A 22131-nucleotide genomic window follows, 5' to 3' on the forward strand; every position below is an offset into this window, starting at 1 on the left:
TATTAAGTTTGGCTAACGAAACGTCATACAAAAGTATAAACTAAGGTATAGAACTGCAAATCATAGAATGTGCATTCACTGTATAAAAGTCTATACGATATCTCAATATCGTATCACGATACGACATTTATCGCCTAACATCACTTTTAGTTTTTCTAATTCTTTATCCCACGATTTTTTGTAACCCATTTTTCACCCAGTGTCAATTGTCTAATGTAATCCTGGGCATTTACAGCATTATCTAATGCAATCCTGGGCATTTACAGCATTATCTAATGTAATCCTGGGCATTTACAGCATTATCTAATGTAATCCTGGGCATTTACAGCATTATCTAATGTAATCCTGGGCATTTACAGTATTATCTAATGTAATCCTGGGCATTTACAGTATTATCTAATGTAATCCAGGGCATTTACAGTCCCTCCCCAGCAGGCCAACCCGGGGAAAGCAACGGCATGACCTCATGCTTCCATGTCACCTACCTGAGTGGACGACGTTGTTTCCGCCGGTTGTTGATGCGTCAGGGAGTTTGGCCCCTGGCCGAGAGGCGCGGGCGTCAGGGAGTTTGGCCCCTGGCCGAGAGGCGCGGGCGTCAGGGAGTTTGGCCCCTGGCCGAGAGGCGCGGGCGTCAGGGAGTTTGGCCCCTGGCCGAGAGGCGCGGGCGTCAGGGAGTTTGGCCCCTGGCCGAGAGGCGCGGGCGCCAGGGAGTTTGGCCCCTGGCCGAGAGGCGCGGGCGCCAGGGAGTTTGGCCCCTGCTGCATCACCAGGGGGTTACACACGATGATACTGCTGCTGCTGCTGTTGTTGTTGGTGTTGTTGTTGGTGAGATGGTTGCTCCCATGGTGCTGCTGCTGCTGGCGGCTCCCCTGGAAACCTTCATCCAGCTTCAGGTCTCTCTTCTTCAGCGGTATCTTGGCCTGTCGGTAGGAGAGTCACATTTACCGTTATAACTACTTCATAAATCATTCATAAACTGTTATTCTGTATGTTCTCTCTGGCTGCACCTAGCTGCTTCTGCATAATACAGTTGCTGGACTGTTTTAACTTGATAATAAAGGGAAGATTAGCTTAAGTTATGGAAAATCTGGTAGTAGTTCTGCAAGACTGAAGTGGAGAGGGCTATGGAGGTTTTGGACATCCACGCCAACAAGGAGGACATCATCACAGCCAGCTGTGAACTATTCAAGTTCATGTTCCATGGGAAATCGCACACAAGTTTTGTGGACTGGAGATTTGACATCTTCAGCTACTGGGAGTATCAAAACTGAAAAACTTCCCCCAACAACAGGAGGCACGACACAGCACGACACTCTCTCCGAGCTTACGTATGCAGACCAGAGATTGGCAGCTTCCATTCATACTCCAGTACATACTGGAGAATGGATTGAAGCTTGGTGAAAAAGGTGGCATATTCATTATTACGCATGTTTGGGACATACAAAAGCAGCCAATGTTATGGCCAGGAAGTCATTTTGACTGAAAGGTAATGGCTGGAACAGATTCAGCACCCCCAAAAGAAACCTATTCACACACCTCAGGTCATAATGTCCTGCATTTATCCTAGGTCCTCCGTGTACCCCAACTTTGATTGGCTCCCACAAGGTTTAACAAAGGGAGTTGGCTTGGAACAATTTGTTCTGTGATAGTAGACACCTTTATGAACACATCTGTGAAGAAAGCTAGTGGTAAGCATTTTTTTCTCCATATTTGACACAACTTAAGCTTTTTCCCTAACTATGAGTTTTATCAACTTTTTGTAACTTTTGTTCAGAATACTGGCTTGTGGCGTCACTCAGTAGCTCAAACAGGAAGTGTCACATTCAAAATAAAATCTCTGAAATAAGGACTTTACTTACCGTAGTTGACATTTTCTTTAGTTTAGATTAATCATAGATATTTAACCCTTTGTATCCTGACAGCTTATTTTAGCTATATTCTCTAAATATAATTAATATCTCACCATATAAAATAAACATATTATCTTTTGGACACATTTCAGTTTTTTTTGTACACAGTTTATCAATCCTGGATTACACCAATCCATGACATTGCTGTGATGTATGGACATTAAAAGTCCCTCTAAAATTCTGGGTATTATTAACTTGAACACCTATATTCTGGGGCAGGCATTTGCCAGTAATGGCAGATCATGACAGATCTTAAAGCTCACAGCACATTGCAATGTGTCTTGCTGTGAGCTTGTACATCTGACATTTCTGGCGAAGACATCTTGTGTACAGATCTGGTCGGTCGGTTTTTCTTCTTTTTTTTGTTATTCCAGTTGCAGCCGAGCAGAGTGTATAAGCCATGCTACTGTTCATTGTGTTCTGTGTAGTTAAGTAATGCTCATTAGAAATGCCTGTGGCATAACTACATATTATGTAGCCTACAACGGCTTTTGCACTTCTTTATTGAAATATTGAATTAAAAATAAATGTTCCATTTCATCTGTGGTATTTCTTTTGTAAAATATAGCATCCAGAAAAGATAATGGGTGGAACAAGGTTGAGATACCAAAATGTGATATTATTTCCAAAAGTAATTTCTGTACCACCCATTTCCGATCCGTAAAAGGTAAGTATACGTTGCAACTATTCCTCATTTACCAACGCGCGTTTAATACCATTAAAAAGGACCTAAAGATGTATCCACACGCCCCTGGGCCTCCTACGGGTGTAATCCTAAAGGAGTGTTACTCGTCAACTTAAACATCCAACAGTGACCCTATTATACCTGTTGGTTGCTCCTGACGACGGCGTGGTCGACCTCCTCTTCCCGGTTCGCGCTCCGTTGTTTCGCCGACGTCACCGAACACGGCGCCTTGACGACCGACACGGCGTTGCTAGGGGCGTCCGCGGCAGTGTCCGGCCTGCTCTCCGATTTGACGATGGCGGTGATGGTGCTCACGCGGTTGTCGATGACCGCCGGCACCTGGCGGAGTCTAACGTCCGTCTGGCTCTCGCTCGGCTCCTCTTTCACCTCGGCTAAAATGTTTTCTTTTTCGACAGGATCCACCTCTTCCTGTTTAATCACTACACAAACACACACACACACACACACACACACACACACACACACACACACACACACACACACACACACACATTACCCTTTCATTTTGCCATTCACTTGAATGCCACATGTGGTCACGGGTGGGTCAACAGACATCCATACACACAAGTGAACGCAGAGAACATGACCCATTGTAACGTACAGAGCGTAGTAGTGGCCGTTAACATTGTATTACCTCTATTCAGAGGTTCCATGGGTTCCTCTTTCTTTACGTTGACGGCCATCTTGCAGTCTGTGGGTTCCTCTGTGGTCCTGGAAGACGGCTGGTCTCCACCGCCGGCCTCGCTCTTCGAGCTCTGGCCATCCGCATCAGGCTTCTTTAGAGCTCCTGTTTCCTCTAGAAGAAACAACGGTTTGCATTAAAAGGTGAGCAGTCAATTACTTCAGGGAGCAAATGCAGTGTCCAGCAGAGCATGTGAGCGGCGTGAGGAGTGGAGCGGGTGGACTTTGAGTTGAGCGCGTTTTAAAATGGGTCAGAACGAAAAAGTCATTTACAAATCAGTTACAAATCATTTTTTAGAACGTAAACTCTTGGATTTAGTGTGTGCAGAGCGCATTCACCAAAATCTGAAAGTATGCTGGATATTATGAACAAGCGACCACGCATTAGTGCTGCGCAATTAATTGGAAAAAGATCGAGATTCAGGCACCTACAGTATGCAATCTCATTTTGTGAAGAATCGTGAAGAATCGTGCAGCACTAGTTGGCTGTCCAATTCATTTTAGTTACTCTTATGTTTTAGTTTATGAATATTTTATAAATATTTTCATGGAAAATAATTAATAGAATTGTGTGAGAATCGGGATCTCAATTCTTGTGGAGGAAAATCGAGATTCACATTTTGAGCAAGAATCATCCAGCACTACCACGCACCAATCTCCTGGGGGCTCAGGGGTAGAGTGGCTGGATGGTAACCGCAAGGTTGCCAGTTCGAACCCGGGCTCTCCCAGAGTTAGGGTCAAAGTGTCCTTGAGCAAGACTATGAACCCCTAATTGCTCCTGATGTGCAGGTTGGTGCCTTGCATGGTTTCCGCCATCGGTGTATGAATGTGCCGTGCGTGTGTGAATGTAATGCACAATCTATGTAAAGCGCCTTGGATAAAATGCATCATTTACCATTTAGCGGCGGGCGTCCTACCTGTATCTTTATCTGTCCGTGCCTCTCTCTCTGAGGGGCTGGCGCCGGTGGACTCACCCTGGTCCGGGCTGGGGGTCACCTGGGACTTGAGCAGCTCCAGAGCCTCGGCCAGGTCATTGCGGGTCCTGGGGAGGAGACGTTGTCTGGGTCAGCGGCCTGGATTCACTACTGAAATACTTTGATGATGATGTGGGCCTTGATGTCTTACAGTGGGTGGTGTAGATCAGGGGTTCTCAATGTTTTTTGGCTGGGGGAGGGGACCCCCGAAAATGCTTTGGCCGTGTCTCGCGACCCCCGCCCCTGCCTCCCTCCCCACCCCCAATACAATTTGACCGCTACAATGACCTTAATAATAGAGATAATACATCATAAATAAATACTGAAACCAGATATAATCATTAAGGAATCTGTGAGAACCCCTGGTGTAGATGTTGTGGAGACTAGGCAATGCTGTGCCGCCGATGATGATTTTAGCTGCTGTTTTAATGGCCCTCTGCAGCCTATTGCAATCCATGCTGTTTCTGTACCACACTGTGATACAGCCTGTTAGCTCATCCCCCACCAGTAGGTGGCAGCAAAGGTTAAGCTACTGCCACTATTCAGTCCCATTCAATTTGGCTTAAGACTGGAACCAGAGCCTTAGATATAGACAGAGTTACGCAAACTGCGTTCACTTCATGGGGCTTCGGTCCAGTGGTGGCTCTCCTACATAGACTTCTATTGATCACTTCATGGGGCTTCAGTCCAATGGCGGCTCTCCTACATAGACTTCTATTGAGCGTGGGGACAGCCAACTGGGCCAGGTCCTGGACCGGAAGTAGGCAGAAATGCATTGGACTCAGGCAACAGCGCAGCTGCATGACATGAGACTAATTAATTAGAGCGACAGAGACAGCATGGGCACACTTGAGCCAGCAGGCGCGGCCAAAGGAAGTTGACTCCCGACGTCTTTTCCGGGTTTTTAGACAGCTGGTGGATGGAAAAGAAGCTCCACCCACGCGGCAGGTTGCCGGGTCGGCCAGATTCCCGGAAAAGCTTGCACCAGCAGAAATCTGCCGCTGGGGCAAGTGTGCCCATGCTGAGAGAGAGAGCAGTGTGTGTGTGTGCGTGTGTGTATGTGTGTAGTGTACGTGTGTGCCAACAATGGTGCAGACGCGAGTACAAAACACACGTTTGCGCTACTGTAATGCTGAATTGAAGTGGACTCGGTCGGCCCCATCATTTTTTGTTTTCTCCCTGGAAATAAAAACGTCTGGGGCTGAGGCTAATTTGGCTTAACCCATTTAGGCCTGACGTCGAAATAAAAAAAAAAAAAGTCTTCTAAATCCTTAGTTTCTATATCAGTGGTGCTCAAGATTTCATTTCAAGGACCCCACAAATTATGTAATTTGCCGCCAAACCCCCATTTGAAAATATGTTCCAGAAACCTCCCAGAAGCAAAGATTTGAGTTTTCTTGATTTTTCAAAAGTAGCAGATCTACAAGCTCGTAGTGTGGCACTACGAGCTTGTAGATCTTCTATTTTTCAATAGCTACAGTATAACATAATACTTAACCCATTCTGACCGGGCACCCATTTTGGTGTCAGCATCATGTCATGCTTTAGCTATTGAAAAATAGCAGATCTACAAGCTCATATCGCGCCACCGAGTGGCGCGATACGAGCTTGTAGGTCTGCTATTTTTGAAAAATCGAAGAGCGACTGACATTTTTAGAATCTGATCTCAGGTCAGAATGGGTTAATCAGACCCAGTGTGTGTCCGGCGGAAACCTCGTATGAATCTGATCTCAGGTCAGAATGGGTTAAAACACCAAACAGGGTTCCCGCGCCCTGAATGGAGCTCCTCCTACCTGACGATGCACCTCCAGGTGGAGCCGTCCAGGTCGTCCTGCTCCTCGGTGTACAGCCTGATGTTCTGCTCGGGGTCCAGCTGCAGCCAGTACATCAGGCCCTGCTGGTCCCGGCCGATGGGCTGCAGACGCATCTTCTCCGGGTCCTCCTCGTTGATGGCCGTCTTGAACTTCAGGTTGTCGTCGAACTGACACTCGCAGAGGTACTAGTGGAGAGAGAGAGAGAGAGAGAGAGAGAGAGAGAGAGACGTCACACTCAGTGTTGTTTTTGGCAGCACATTTTGATTTTAGTTTTAGTCATAGTCTCTTGAATAGTTTTCATTTCATTTTAGTCACCTGGAAAGTTTTAGTGTTAGTCGAAAAAAATCGATTAGTCAATTAATCGCGATGCCATCATGGGCGATAATTCATCGATGCACAAATGTCAAACATTGATTATATAATGTGTTTTTTTTAACCGGAGCAAAAGGGCGGAACTAATCTGCGACTGCGCTGCGTCGTCGTACCGGACCGTTTAGAGTGACGCACACAGCACTCGCACACGCTTTAGCTTTCAACAACCAAAACAGAACGAGTTACCATTACCAACGCGGAGGATAAGAGAAGAAAGATGACAGAATGGGACATCCGTCGCTCCCCACGACCGAATGTGAACGTAAATCCTTTGCAATAAAAGTGCTGATGGACTTCGTAATTCTAGTCGCCTTTTCTGAGTGCATGGGCAGCTGTCCGTGTGTTCGGGATCGGGATGGTTGTCTTGACTGCATCTCTGGATGTCAGTCATTTTAGTTTTAGTCATAGTCTCTTGAATAGTTTTCATTTAATTTTAGTCACCTGGAAAGTTTTAGTGTTAGTCGACTAAATATCATAAGATTTTAGTCGACTAAAATGTATTTTGGCGGGCCTTGATGCCATCGTAATGACGTCATTTTCACACTTGCTGACAATAGCTGATATACAAGCTCACAATGCTTCGCGCTGCGACGCGTTGTGAGCTTGTAGATCGGCTATTTTCAGCATGCAACCAAGTGTAAAATTACTTATACTGATCTCTTGTCCACTAGTCCCTTCCTAACATTATAGTCTAGTCTTAGTTTTAGTCATCATAGCTTAGTTTACATTTAGTTACTTTACATTGTGTTTTCGTCAGTGGAAAAAGGTAGTCGACGAACATTTTTCGTCTTAGTTTTAGTCGACGAAATCAACACTGCGTCACACGTCATGTCACAGGGAGGAGAGGAGGAGAAAGCCGGGATAGAGAGAGAGAGAGAGAGAGAGAGAGAGAGAGAGAGAGAGAGAGAGAGAGAGAGCAGTAGAGATAGCATTAGTGTTGATCGTGTCGACCAAACGTACAGCAAAACATTTTCCGTCGACGACTACCCTTTTTCACTGACGAAAACTAAGCTGTGATATGACTAAAACTGAGACTAAATATATTGGCAATTTCATCAACAAATACAAACTAGAGACTAAATGTTAGGAAGAGACTAGTCGACAAGAGATCCAGTATAAGGAAGAGACAAGTCTTTTTATACTTGGTTGCATGCTGAAAATAGCAGATCTACAAACTCACAAAACTAAAACTAAAAAGACGCGTTGTGAGCTTGTAGATCTGTTATTTTCATGAATTACTAAATAAATAGTTGACCTACAAGCTGTGTTGTAAGCTTGTAGATCTGCCATTTCTGCTATTTTTGAATAAAATAAAATAAATAAAGTCTAATATATAAATACATTTTTCAACATTGAAACGATTGCTAAATCGGCGATTAGTAATCGCAATGAAATAATTGCGATTAGACGATTATGTAATAACTGTGACAGGCCTATTCAGGGCCCAAAAGTAGGTTGGTTTGACTGCTAATCACGACATTCCCGACCTAATTGATAAAGAACAGCTTCCCTGGGGATCACGACATTCCCGATAGATCCATTTTCGGCCGGGGTTTCCATCCGACACAGTGGAATAGGTGACGCGTTCCAATGACGTAACCGGAAAAATGTTGGCACACTGGCCCGCTAGGGCTTCTGGGAAACTGAGGTCCAATGCATTCTAATGGCTATGGTCGGCGGGCAATGCAGGCGTTCCTCTTTCCTTCTGTGTGGTTGATCGGCAGTTTGGATTATTTTTCAAGAAGACGACAAACGATGCACCCCCAAACGATCACACCACTTTAAGGTGGATTTTGATGAAACGGACGTGCATGCGCGACGGGACGAGTCTCCAAAGGTTAGTGAAAATCTCTGCAGTGATGGTGATTTGACGATTTCAATTCAACGCAGGGAGATGTGTTAAAATGAGTTTGTCTAACCATTTCAATGAGAGGAATATCGTGTCGTTTTGTGCTAGACGTACCTTGAGGATAGTGGACTTGCACTCCATGGTCATTTCCTGGTAGCCTTTTTGTTCCAGTTCCCACGCCCAGGTGCTGTTGAGATCCTGGCATACCTAGAGGACAAGATGCTTATAGTAAGTCACAGACATGAATTCAAGTTAAATAAATGACCATCAACTATGCAGGGGTGGGCAACTTTGACGATGGAGAGGGCCACTATATTTCCACACTCACTCCAGAGGGCCACTATATTCCCGCACTCACTCCAGAGGGCCACTATAGTCTATATTCCCACACTCACTCCAGATGGCCACTATATTTCCACACTCACTCCAGAGGGCCACTATAGTCTACATTCCCACACTCACTCCAGAGTAGCCTGGGGTCCACCTATGCTTTCTATGGCATAGGCAGCTCCCGGCAGGATCCGCCGGGAGAATCTAGACACAGCTGCGCGACATGAAACTGATTAATTAGAGCGACAGAGAGAGAGAGGAGTCTGTGTGTGTGTACATGTGTGCGTGTGTGTGTCAATTTAACAAAGGTGCAGGCGATCAGAAATCAGCAGAGAGTGATCAACGTTTGCGCTACTCTATGCCGAATTGAAGTGGACTCGGACCCAGACTTTTTTTTTCCTCCCTGGAAATAAAAACGTCTGGGTTTCCGAGGCTACTCCAGAGGGCCACATTGCATATTTCTGTCGTAGCAAAAATAGCTGATCTACAAGCTCAAAACGCGTCACAGCTTGTAGATCAGCTATTTTTGCTATATTTGAATTAAAAAAAAAATTGTCATCAAAGTTTTTTAATGATTTTAAATAAAGCATACAAAATCCACATGACTTACACAAAAGAAAAAGACAAGAAAAAACAAACGAACAAAACACACCTAGCAGTCAAAAAAAAGAAAACCCCTGGACAACACCCCTCCACACTCTGTTGTTGACACTCGTGATTATATCATATGTAATGTACAAATACAAAATGTTACAACAATCCTTTGATGTACAAATAAAAATAGTCCCATATCTCATGGAACTTCCCTTTGACGTTATTCCTCCTGGCAATTGAGTATTCAAAGGATGCCGCTTCAGTCATAATTTGGGTCCAGTCTGTGATCTCTGGCGTAGCAGAGCTCTTCCAGTTTCTCAGTATCAACCTAGCTGCAGTAATAAGGCCTGCAGTCACCAATGCATGTTGTGCCTTGGTGACCCCCTTTGGCAGCACCGTGCGATCTCCCAAGAGACATAACCTTGGGCATTCTGGTAGTATTAGCCCCATCCAGTCTCCAAGTTTCCCCAGTACCTCTTTCCAGAAAGGCACAACCACAGGACATTCCCAAAATGCATGTAAAAATGTACCATCTTCCCCTTTACATTTCCAACACCGTTTGTCTTCCACCAAGCCCATCCTAAACAGTTTCACAGGGGTATAGTAGAATCTATGTATAATTTTGTAATGTGTAAATTTGCTTTTAATATCCCCAACTTTGGAAATGATATTTGACCATTTCTCTTCACTTATTTCACATCCTAAATGATATTTGAATTCAAATCCTGAATACGTTTTTGCTATATTTGGAATCCTGAAAAGTAACTTTTTTTTTTTTTAATTCAAATGAATTTAGTTATAGTTAAATATAATTACATTGGACAACAAAATACAACAACATTTTGATACTAGTCATTAAGCTACATCATATAGACTGAAGTAATTAAAGTGGGTCATGTTTGCATGTTTGGAATCAATAATATATATCAGTATTCTGATATTAACCTGAGGGCCACATTAAGTTAATGTGGCCCCCAGGCCGCCAGTTGCCCATGTATGTAGTAAGTTACAGACCGTACACAGGAGTGCGACCTCACCAGTTACATTTGTATTTCACTGAAACGCTAGCCAAGCTGTGAGGGAGATGAGAGTGTACAGGAGATAGGATGTATTTCTAGTTAGTGGTTTCTGAGGTTTGCCATCTGAATGTTTTTTTAAGTGAGTGTACAGTTGGAGAAATGCAACATGTCATATTTAAACAAATCAACATTGCAGTGCACATCACGAGCCTTATTGGACACAACAACTGTATCAAATACAGTACGTAGCGTGTCTGACTTCGGTATATGAAAGCGAGTGAACGGAGCCAAGCTTCTCATTAGGGACTGAGCATACTGTACAAGACCAAAAGCATCCAAATACGATTAAACTATCATCTGTCCTTCTGGAAATGTTTTCCAATGCCTTGTGGTTTCCTAGTCAGTGGTCTCCTTATCCTACTATAAGTACGCTTTCAGAGAAAAGCCTTTTGTTTAATTTAAAAGGAAGGTGAGCCCATAAAAAAAAAGTGAAACATAAGCCTTTTTTTCTCACTTAATGTGACACCTGTTTTGATAATACGATATGCCGACCAACCAGATTTTCTTTCTTATACTGTGGTGTACATACGTTGAACACATCCAAGAGGATTAAGTTATGCCTTCTGGCTCAAGAGACAGAGGAGATACCACAGTGTAGTGTATCGACTAATACTATGACTATGTCCGTCGACTACCTTTTTTCACTGACGGAAACAAAATGGAAACTAAATGATGACTAAAACTAAAACTGAGACTAAATATATTGACAATTTCGTCAACAAATAAAAACTAGAACTGCACTCTGTCGAGTGCATACTTGCTTGTTGCACACTAGTAGGCCATAAATGGCCAACTAGTGCGCAAGCAGAGCGCGCAAGTTCTTTCGACCGCTGTAAACTGTCAAATCTCAGTATCTCTGCTAAGGAACGTTTTAAATGATTAATGTTTAGATGTAACTATTTGCTACCTACTTTATACATATAAACATCTAGTATTATTAAGTATGATTCAAGTTTCTATCTATATAAGAAATACTGTTTTATCGTTGTAGATATATTTGATGTTTATGCAAGAAAACAGCAAATCTGTGCCTGGTTTGCTGGGACCAAATTACCACAAATTACCATATTTCTTATGTCATCATTAAGAGCTAGTCATACACATACACACCACGTAATCTGGTCCCAGCAGATCAGGCACAATTTGCCATTTTATTTTTACTGATTATGTATATAGTATATGTATGACTAGCTCTAAATGATGACGTAAGAAATATATATAGTATATAGGCATATACTATATACGTATACATATATACTCTATACTGTATAAAGTGTGTAGTTGTAAGTTGATTAGCGGTATACTGTGGTTACTTTGCGCCAAAAACCGTGACAGCTGTTCCGCCATTTGATGTTTATGCAAGAAAACAGCAAATCTGTGCCTGGTTTGCTGGGGCAAATGACCACAAATGACCATATTTCTTACGTCATCATTAAGAGCTAGTCATACACATACACACCACGTACTCTGGTCCCAGCAGATCAGGCACAATTTGCTATTTTATTTTTACTGATTATGTATATAGTATACGTATGACTAGCTCTAAATGATGACGTAAGAGATATGGTCATTTGTGGTCATTTGGTCCAGCAACACAGGCACAGATTTGTTGTTTTTCTGCATAAACCATACTTCTTTCGTCATACGTATACTATATACATAATCAGTAAAAAATAAAATAGCAAATTGTGCCTGATCTGCTGGGACCAGAGTACGTGGTGTGTATATGTATGACTAGCTCTAAATGATGCCGTAAGTAATATATATAGTATATATATAGTATATAGGCATATACTATATACGTATACATTAGGGATGCACCGAAAGGGAAATTCTTGGCCGAAACCGAATACCGAATATAGGAAACAGTTGGCCGAAAACCGAATACCGAATAGCCGAATACATATTTGTTGTAAAGCTACCTGATTATGGCAAAAGACATGATTATGGCAAAACCTAACTTAAATAATAAACACTTATGGGTCCATTAAAAAAAACATCTAATTAATTGGAGGCTTTGTGATTAATTAATCTCAATTAATCACATTTTAATCGCATATCAATAGGCTTATTTGACCTGAGCAGTGAGCTTTTTTTCTGCATAGGCAATAAAACAAGTAGTAATAATAATAGTGATAATATTATTTATATAAAGCTTCTCTGAGTACTTAGACACTTTTCAAGGAGAACATGAGAAAACAAATAAAAACAACTTTATTAGAGAAAAACTAAGACTATGGAATAAAATAAATTAAAGTGGAATGAGATAGCAATATTCCAGAGGTGGGTTTGAATTTATAGGTGGTGGCATGTCTCTGAGTTTTGGGAAGTGCATTATAGTTGTGGACAGTGAAACCCTGACCATTAAACATGGGCAGACGCAACGATACAGTATCATTCATTGTTAAAGCTCCAAATGATATTCCCATTCGTCTTTGTGTCTGCCCGTGTAAACGCAGCAGCAAGTGTGAGGTGTTGGGGAACGGATGGAAAGTACATAGTGTTAAAACTAACGTTAGCTCCCATGCTAGCTATAGCTTTCCTCGTCAACAGAACACCACCCGTCCACAGATCGGGTGGAAGAGCTGCTGATATCACGTTGCTTGTGCCCGTGGATGGGAAATAAGATTTAAAAGGCTATGGAAGCGTGGATGAAAGCACATATGTATGCAATAAAGTTGTGTCGGATCTGCCTGTGCATTGAAGCATTCCGTGACTGCTGCTCGTGTGTTGTGTTGTGACTGCTGGCTGCTGCCTGCTGAGCTGATGCATAGTTAATGAGCGTCATAAGCATGCGCCCTTCCTGCGCTGAAAGTAGCAGATCTACAAGCTATCTACCCGTCGCAATGCACAGCGCGTTGGGCTTGTACATCTTTGTTTTTCCCGCAGTTTAGTTCGATTCACAACTTTAGGACCACTACTACTATTCGGTGATATTTTTCGGCTTATTTGAGCCGAAACCGAATAGGCCGAAAATAAATCTTTTGCCTTTTTCGGCCGAATATTTTCGGTGGCCGAATTTTCGGTGCATCCCTAGTATACATATATACTCTATACTCTATACTGTATAAAGTGTGTAGTTGTAAATTGATTAGCGGTATACTGTGGTTACTTTGCGCCAAAAACCGTGACAGCTGTTCCGCCATTTGATGTTTATGCAAGAAAACAGCAAATCTGTGCCTGGTTTGCTGGGGCAAATGACCACAAATGACCATATTTCTTACGTCATCATTAAGAGCTAGTCATACACATAAACACCACATACTCTGGTCCCAGCAGATCAGGCACAATTTGCCATTTTATTTTTACTGATTATGTATATAGTATATGTATGACTAGCTCTAAATGATGACGTAAGAGATATGGTCATTTGTGGTCATTTGGTCCAGCAACACAGGCACAGATTTGTTGTTTTTCTGCATAAACGTCGAATGGCGGAACAGCTGTCACAACGAAGGTGAACGGGCGAAAACATTACTTGCGCGCTCTGCTTGCGCAAGTAACTAGAGTAAAATGTTAGGAAGTGACTAGCAGACAAGAGATCCAGTATAAGTCATTTCACACTTTGTTACATGCTGAAAATAGCAGATCTACAACTTGAGCTTGTGAGCTTGTAGATCAGCTATTTTCAGCAAGTGTGTAAAATCAGTCATTACGACCGCATCAAGTCGGCTAAATCAACTGTAGATTTAGTCGACTAAAATCTTATGATATTTACTCGACTAAAACTCGACTAACACTAAAGACATTCCAGGTGACTTAAATGTGACTGAATCTAAATGAAAAGAATGAAGAGCCTGTGACTAAAACTACAATCTAAATGTGCTTGTCAGAATCCACAGCGCAGTGCGGTGTAGAAACCAGCCCATGTTGGACAGAACGAAGCCATTTTCAGAGAACTGCAGGCGGTCGCTTTGAAAAAAAACTGAACGAGCATGTGATACTGCAGCAGTGTTTTATGAATAATTGTGGGGATGTGTTTTATGAATAATTTAAATATTATATAATTGTAAGTCACACAACTACTGTAACACATACTAGTGTTGTAGTACTGTAGTCCGGTCTCGAGTTCACATTCCCATTGACGCGGTATCGCCTCGGTAGCGCCCCTTATAACCCAGTCGAAATTTAAAAAATCACACCTGTGTGAACTGAGTGGTTCAACTCCCCCCCCCCCCCCCCCCTCTCTCTCTCATTAGCAGGCAACAGTGCAGCACTCTCTCTCTCTCTGTTTCTGGCACAACAGCGCCCCTACTGGTACTAGTCATACTCGTGCTCATTAACGTCACACGGACACATAGGTGAACACGGACATTGCTGTTCCTTGGAGTGGTTGCACCACTCAAAAATGTCTGACAGTTTTCTGGAATACCTACACTATGTTTCTATATCAGTGGTGCTCAATATTTCATGTCAATTGAAGGACACCAAAAATTATGATGACTGTAATTGGCCACCGACCCCCATCTGAAAATATGTAGTTCCAGGAACCCCCCCCCCAGAAGCAAAGATTTGAGTTAAAAACATGCACTCTGAAAGAATATACATTCAAAGATTTGCGCCACATGTTCACGATTTTTCAAAAATAGCAGATCTACAGATATATGAGCTTGTAGATCTGCTATTTGCAATAGCTAAAGTATAACATAATGTTTAAAACACCTAAAGGGGTCCCCCCCAGAATGGGTTAATTTGACTCGGACCGGTTCCAGCGAGCTGCCCCGCGTCCGAAAAGGTTGAGAAACCCTCTACTGTACTGTCACTGTACTGTCACACCCGAAATCATCATATATACAGTTTGTGTGTGTGTGTGTGCGCGCACGTGCGCGTGCAGAGGTTAAAATAGGGTGCATTTTGTATCCCTAAATGCAGTTTATAGCTAATGGACGCAATAAAACAACGACCTTTGCATCCACGGGATGCACTACTGTACTACTGTACTGTTTCTTTATTCTAGTTTCTTTTGCTAGTTTTAGCTATAATAATTATTTCTTCTTTTGTTTTTTACATGAATATAACCACATTATAACCATATAAAATGAAATGGGGGTTAAATGCTGCAATTTGTAAAAGATTGCAAAATATGACTCCTAACGTCGTTGAAGTGGGACTCATAAAATGTCCCTGGGACTCATCTAAAAGACCATCCTTGCATCCCGGGACTCATTACATTGAAAACATATACACACGAGCCTGAAAACGCTATTTTCTGGCTCGGACGGACGGACAGACCCAGGCAGCCAGCCAGGGACACAGCCAGGGACCTAGGGACACACATAGAGCTATCTATAGGAATGGTCTCGGTCTCGCCTCGGACTCGACCCGCTCCCAACTCCCCCTGGCTTAGCCCCTCGATGCTGAGTGTTAAGCAGGGAGACACTGGGTTGCACTGACAGTGCAGTGCGTTAGTGTGTTATTTGTCTATGGTAACCGGCAACTACTGGCGATAGCAGGCAAAGAGGCGATAGTCAAAAAGTGGGCGGAGGAACATCGCTAGAAAACATGACAATATTTTATCTTTGGACATCGTCCGGCGATAGCCATTCAAATTCATGTGTTGCTTTGTTTACCCTCCATACCACCTACACGAGGACATAGGCAATGACAGCAGGAATGCCCACTAGGAGCTTTATATCGCCCAGAATCGCCGTTGTTCTCCCGCCATTAAAACATACCGTCGGTCGTCGGTATGACTCGGCCGGCGATCGAACCCCGACCTCCCAGTCTCGGGGCAGACACTCTAGCCACAAGGCCACTGAGCTGGTACTCAAACTCACCTTGGCCAGGTACTTCTCCCAGCGGTCAGGAGTGACGGACTTCCCCAGCTTTCTAAGCAGCTTCACGTGAAGCTCCACCAGAGGCTTTGGAACTGCAGACAGAGGAGACAACAATATGAGTTAGCCTTTAATTTGTTTGCTTTCATTTCATACATTTGGGAATACTCATTACTGGGCTTGACAACTTGACGCTAATGTCTCAGAGGCACAGACAAGTGCAGGTCATGTTCTACTTGAAATAGTTACATTTTAAATTACCGGTAACGCTCAGTTTAACACCGTTTAACACCGGAACTCCTTGCCTACTGTTAGTACAAGAAAGGAATAATACAAGTATTATATATTCCTTCCTTGTACTTGATTGTTTATTTTTTTACTACTACTACTGTATTTTTAGAAAAGTCTCCTGTGGACAGGTGGTGAAAATTAGCACTTGTGCTAACACACTGTAAGCATCGACTAATTGTACAATTGTGCAATGAGCAATGTGATTGTGATAAAATAAAGGAGAAAAAAAAGACAGAAAGACAGCTGAAACGGCTATCCAGCCTTCATCAGTGTGGAGAGTCTGTGAAGGTCAGACTTTTTGAAACTTAACAAAATTAACTAAATCGGTTGTTCTCAAATTATGGTCCAGGGGCCCCCCACAGGGGTACCTGAAGAGGATCCAGGGGGTCCCCAGCTAGCTAAATGATTGGTAAATCTGAGTGTGCAAATGGAACCAAATGCACCCGTCCCTTACGTGCCCATTTGGTTTCCGTTTGTACACTCTCACAGAGTTATGGGGATCTTAATTGGTCTGTGGCCTATTAATGCATACTAAACTGAGGGGTCCTTGGATTAATGCATACTAAACTGAGGGGTCCATGGAACAAAAAATGCTTGAAAATCAAATGGAACTCTAAGGAACATTCATGTAAGCACAGATGTCAAGGACCCCAAAATTAGCCCGCGGACCCCATTTGAAGAGATATGCCAATCAATGTTGATTACAGACCCATAAGGGTCCATTTGGTTCCTAACTATAATGTAGCTGGGGACCCCCTGGAACTCCCCAGACCCCACTTTGGAAAGCACTGGTATAGTAACACTGTAACAGAGTTAGTATAGTAGCATTTACAACTTGACTGATTGATAACGTCATTATGTTGTCTGATTAATTGAAATTCACAAGTCGGTATAGCTTGCCCAAAAGAACAGAGCTACTAAGCTCACATTGGGATGCGTTGCGAGCTTGTATAGATCAGTGGTTCTCAAACTGACCCCCAAATTAAAATGTATTAGCCCCACGGTCACGGACCCACATTTGAGTATATTCCAGGTACCACCCGTCCACCCCGTAAGAGAAGATTTTTATGGCTCAGCAGTGATTCTCAACCATTTAAATTTAAAAGACCCCCGGTCATGCATTATAGGCTACGGGACCCCCATTTAATGGCATTTCTATCTCTGGGACCCCAATGTGTACTGTAAAATCAATGTGAGTTGCAGACCCATAAAAGGGTCCATTTGGTTCTGGGACCCCCTGGAACTCTCTCGGGAACCCCTGGCGGTCCCCGGACGCCCACTTTGAGAACCAATGGTATATAGTTAATTATATTTGCATTTAATAGTTTTCTGTAAGAGCACCTCTCGCGATATTACCGACTGTAAGCTATAATGCAAGTCTGCTAGCTAAAGAGCTTGTAAATGACAACGAGGCTAAAGTAACAACAAAACGACACCTAAAAACTAGTCTTTATTTAAAAACATGACTCTTTATCAGCGCATCATGGCCGGGGGGGAGGAGGGAGGGGCCCACACTGCGTGCTATGCTTATTCCTCTGTAATAACACAACGCGAGGCTAACGTCAGTTAGCCAACAAGCTAACTTTTACACTGACTGTAAGCCCGCGCATGCGCCGACCTGCCACTGTTTTTATAATAATAATAATAATAAATAAATAATAAATGATAATAATAACAATAATAAACCTCGCGAGAGTACTACAACAACAATACTGTCAACAACAATACAAGCCCAAACGATGAAACAACAGCACACTGATGATACTGTGTGTGTGTGTGTGTGTGTGTGTGTGTGTGTGTGTGTGTGTGTGTGTGTGTGTGGTGTACAGAAGAGAACACACATGATGATGGTGGTGGTGGTGATGCTAGACAGTATAACAGTACAGCCTCCTGCCTAGATATCCCTATGCTTAGGTTTCAAGTGTCGCAGCTCTCTCTCTCCTCTCTCTCTGACTCAGTCTCTATCTCCCTCTCTCTCTCTCTCTCTCTCTCTCACTGGGCTCCAGGCGGCCCTGATCTTTCTTTCCTTCCCTGATAGTTCCCTCACCATCTCTCACACACACACACCGTCACTCACACACACACACACACACACACACACACACACACACACACACACACACACACACACACACACACACACACACACACACACACGCACACAGAGAGAGAGAGAGAGAGAGAGAGAGAGAGCCCTCCTGCCTGGCCTCCGCCTCCAGTCCTCACCTGTATTGGTGTCCCGCAGATACCTCTCCATCTGCGGGAACGTCATGTCGGGCAGGTCCAGCGCCGCCCCGTAGCGCTCCATGAAGGAGCACACCACCGCGAAGCTCGGGCACAGCTGCTGCTGCTGCTGCTGCCCGGGTCCGGCTCCCTCTGCCCGGCTCTGAGCCGCTGCCGCCGCCGCCGCCGGAGCAGCCATTTTCCTCCCAGTGAGAGAGAGGAGGACGAGGGAGGAGGAGGAGGATGATGTGAAGTTGGGAGGACCAGCGGGGGCACGCTAGCTTAAAAGTGCCCCACAATTCAGCGCGCTAGCAGCATCATAGCATGGGGGGCGCATAGATATTGCGCGTACGAGTGGATGGCACGAGGCGGGGTCTCCGGCGTCGCTCGCCGGCGGCCATCTTGCTACAGTCAACTCTTCTGGTATGTTCTATGGTAGCTGTCAGAGCCATCGGGTAAGACAGAGTTATGCAAACTCCCTTCACTTCACTTCACGCAACTCTTCTATTATATGGCTCTGATAGCTGTAACAAAAATACTCTTAACTCGCTGGAATCTGGACGGATTTACAAACTTGGTTACAAATGTTATCAACGTGGCTATGATTCAGTATGCTTAATGTTATTTTGTATAACATTAAGCAGAAAGTCCATTAAAAGTATGTGCAGTATAATCTGACATTTATAATACCAACCCGTTTTAAAATCGGTTGACAATTGAGCAAGTTATGGTTATTTAATACATGCACCAACACAATGTTATTCAAGTGAGTGAGCTCTGAGCTGACTGTAGCAATATGGCCGCCATGTGGCGACGTTGCTCTCCATTGGCCAGCAGTGCGAGTGAGTCATTACCTTTATTATGTCTATGGAGGAGCATACATACACACGGATATACAGGAACGCCCATAAACGTCACATCCGGTTTTAGCTTTGGAGAAACAGAATGGTCTTCTTGATTTGAATCACTTTCACGTGATAGGTAGAAATATTGACAGCCAAGACAAATCCATCAGAAGGACATATCTGGAATGCAATGGTTCACTCGTCCCCGGAAAGTTGACGTATTAAAATATACTAGACAATTTAGTCATGGTTCACGATATGGCGCTCGTCTGTCATGGCGGAACTTCAACCTGTTTTACGCCCCTTTTCCATTTACAACATTAACATCTACATAAATGTTTAGATTTCAAATATAAAGCTCACCCCAGGGCCACGGATGTTACAAATCTGCTCGGTGGGTATTAGTAGCCTATAGGTGGCTGCGTTACTACTTGCCTATCAGGCCATGGCTCTTTAGTCGACTGGTAACGTACTGTGCCTGTGGAATGGGGAACCCGGGTTCGCCTCCCGGCTGAGGCTATATTAGCACCCATCTCTTCCGTATTGTTAAATAAAAAGCATTTTAATCCATCCATCCATCTTCAACCGCTTATCCCTAGTCGGGTCGCGGGGGCAACAGCTCCACCAGAGAGCTCCAGACTGCCCTCTCCGGAGCAACATTAGTAACTTCATTCTGGGGGATGCCGAGGCATTCCCGGACCATTTTGGAGATACTGTATGATCCCTCCATCTGATCCTTGGTCTGCCCGGGGGTCTCCTTTCACTAAGTGGGATGTGCTCGAGGACCTCCCTAGGGAGACGCTCGAGAGGCATCCTTAGCAGATGCCTGACATTTTTATAATTCTAAAGGTATATTCAGTGATTTCACTCAAAAAACCTTAGGTTTCGTTTTTGGCTGGGACCTAAGCCTTTCATCCAATCAGGATAGAGAGCCAAAAACGAAACCTAAGGTTTTTTGACCCCCAGGGGTTAACTGGGGACAGGGAGAAACTCCTTATATGGTCAGCACACTCTATAGTAGAGAGGATTATCACAACAAAACAAAAAAATAAGTGATATTTGAATTAAGTGAAATCACTGAATATACCTTTAATCCGATCGTGGGGAAATGGAGAGTGCGTACAGTTCAGGGCCACCAATGAGTGTTGCGACGCATTGTGGACTTGTAGATTTTTGTCCACCCAGAATATAGAATCTGGGGTTCAAGTGGTTTATAATTAGGGGTGGGTTCAATTAATTGATATTGCAATAATTGTAACCTATTCCTTGCCGATAATCGTATCGTACCATAATTGATACAGCAGGAAATGGTGACGCAGCTTTAAAAATAAAAATAAATCATCTCTCGGACAGTTACGATATTGGCCTATATGATGCAATATCAAAGGCTTTGCCTTTGCTACAGAATAATAAAGAAGAGCCATGTAGTAAATACATGGTCTTACCGTTCCTTAAGTTGTCGAGCGGCAACAACGGTCTGTGCCTGTGGCAAACCATGACGCCTACTTTTAAATTAGTATTCTTTTAAAGCATCTGGGTTTCAAAACCCAACACCCCACTGTTTATCCTGGTTGGGAGAACTCTTGCGCTTTCCCCCACATGACTCCACCCCCCAGCTATTGACGTGTTGATGACACTACGCCATGTGTATGTATATTATGTCGTCGAAAATACATTATTTTCATTATATTTTAATTGCCGAAAACCACAAAGGCATGATTTAAAAAACAATATTGCCGAAAACCACAAAGGCATGATTTAAAAAAAAATTGCAGAGTATGTCGCCGAAAAGGCATGATTTACATCATTTTGAGGGGTGCTCCTCAAAAATGACAATCATTGAAGACAAACTTTGAAAAGTGTAGACGGAAAAGTGAGGCGCTAATTGTGATTGGCCGGCGTGATTGGGTGGGAGATGTGCCATTGGTTGAGCATTGCATAACGATTGTGCCACAGGGAGTAGCCGGATTGGATTTGAGATTAAAAATTGAGAACAGAAAAGTGAGGATGACAATTGTCATTGGCCGGAATGTGATCATGTATGAAGATAAGAGCACCCCTCACTTCACACAGGTGTGATTTTTGAGGGAGATATGTCCAGCTTTTGGTGTATGTGCCAACACAAACTTTGTCCTACAAAAACAGTAAATCCAATTGACAATGAATGGACAATTTTGAGTGTTCATGTAACTTAAACAAACATTGCAAGACAAAGGTGAGGACGCAAATGCTGATTGGCCGGAATCACAGCCAACAACATATCCATGGCTCGGATAGAGGAATTGCAGATGAAGCAAGACAATCATGACTTCAGTGAGAAATCGACAGAGGACAAGCAACCAATGCCCACACAATATTGCAAGCCCATGCACATTGCTGACACTCAAGAACGAACATTCCTGCTTGAAGTTGCCTTTTAGAGGACAATGTTGTCATGCCCAACTACCACCACCCCGCTGAGCAAAGGGTCCTTGCTATAGGAGAAGCTAGAGACATCTCACAAGGGAGGTACGTTGACACAAAAGGGAATCCAGCTGACGAGGCCTCTCATGGGGTGAAATTTGAACACCATCTCACTTGCAGTAGATTGATCCATGGCCCGGAGTTTCTTTCCAAAAGTGAAGAGGAATGGTCTATTTTCTATATTTCTATATTTTCTATATTCTATATTCTCTTTGTGGAAAAGGCT

The 22131-nt window shown here is 43.5% G+C and overlaps 1 protein-coding gene across 1 annotated transcript in view; it reads right to left on the reverse strand.

Annotated features, from left to right (window-relative positions):
* Positions 1–18958, reverse strand: part of rsf1a (remodeling and spacing factor 1a) — a 35382-nt gene extending 16424 nt beyond the window's left edge. Inside the window, exons 1-8 of the mRNA XM_083772511.1 lie at positions 18601–18958; positions 16087–16178; positions 8421–8513; positions 6065–6270; positions 4215–4339; positions 3251–3412; positions 2737–3035; positions 486–920 (exon numbers count right to left, since the gene is read on the reverse strand). Coding sequence (XP_083628637.1) covers positions 486–920; positions 2737–3035; positions 3251–3412; positions 4215–4339; positions 6065–6270; positions 8421–8513; positions 16087–16178; positions 18601–18796 — 1608 coding nt within the window. The 5' untranslated portion in view covers positions 18797–18958. The remainder of the gene's footprint in view (positions 1–485; positions 921–2736; positions 3036–3250; positions 3413–4214; positions 4340–6064; positions 6271–8420; positions 8514–16086; positions 16179–18600) is intronic.
* Between the last annotated feature and the right edge of the window lie 3173 nt (positions 18959–22131).

The sequence above is a fragment of the Protomyctophum parallelum genome (genome assembly GCF_964188405.1).
Source record: "Protomyctophum parallelum genome assembly, chromosome: 9".
Taxonomy (NCBI): Eukaryota; Metazoa; Chordata; class Actinopteri; order Myctophiformes; family Myctophidae; genus Protomyctophum; species Protomyctophum parallelum.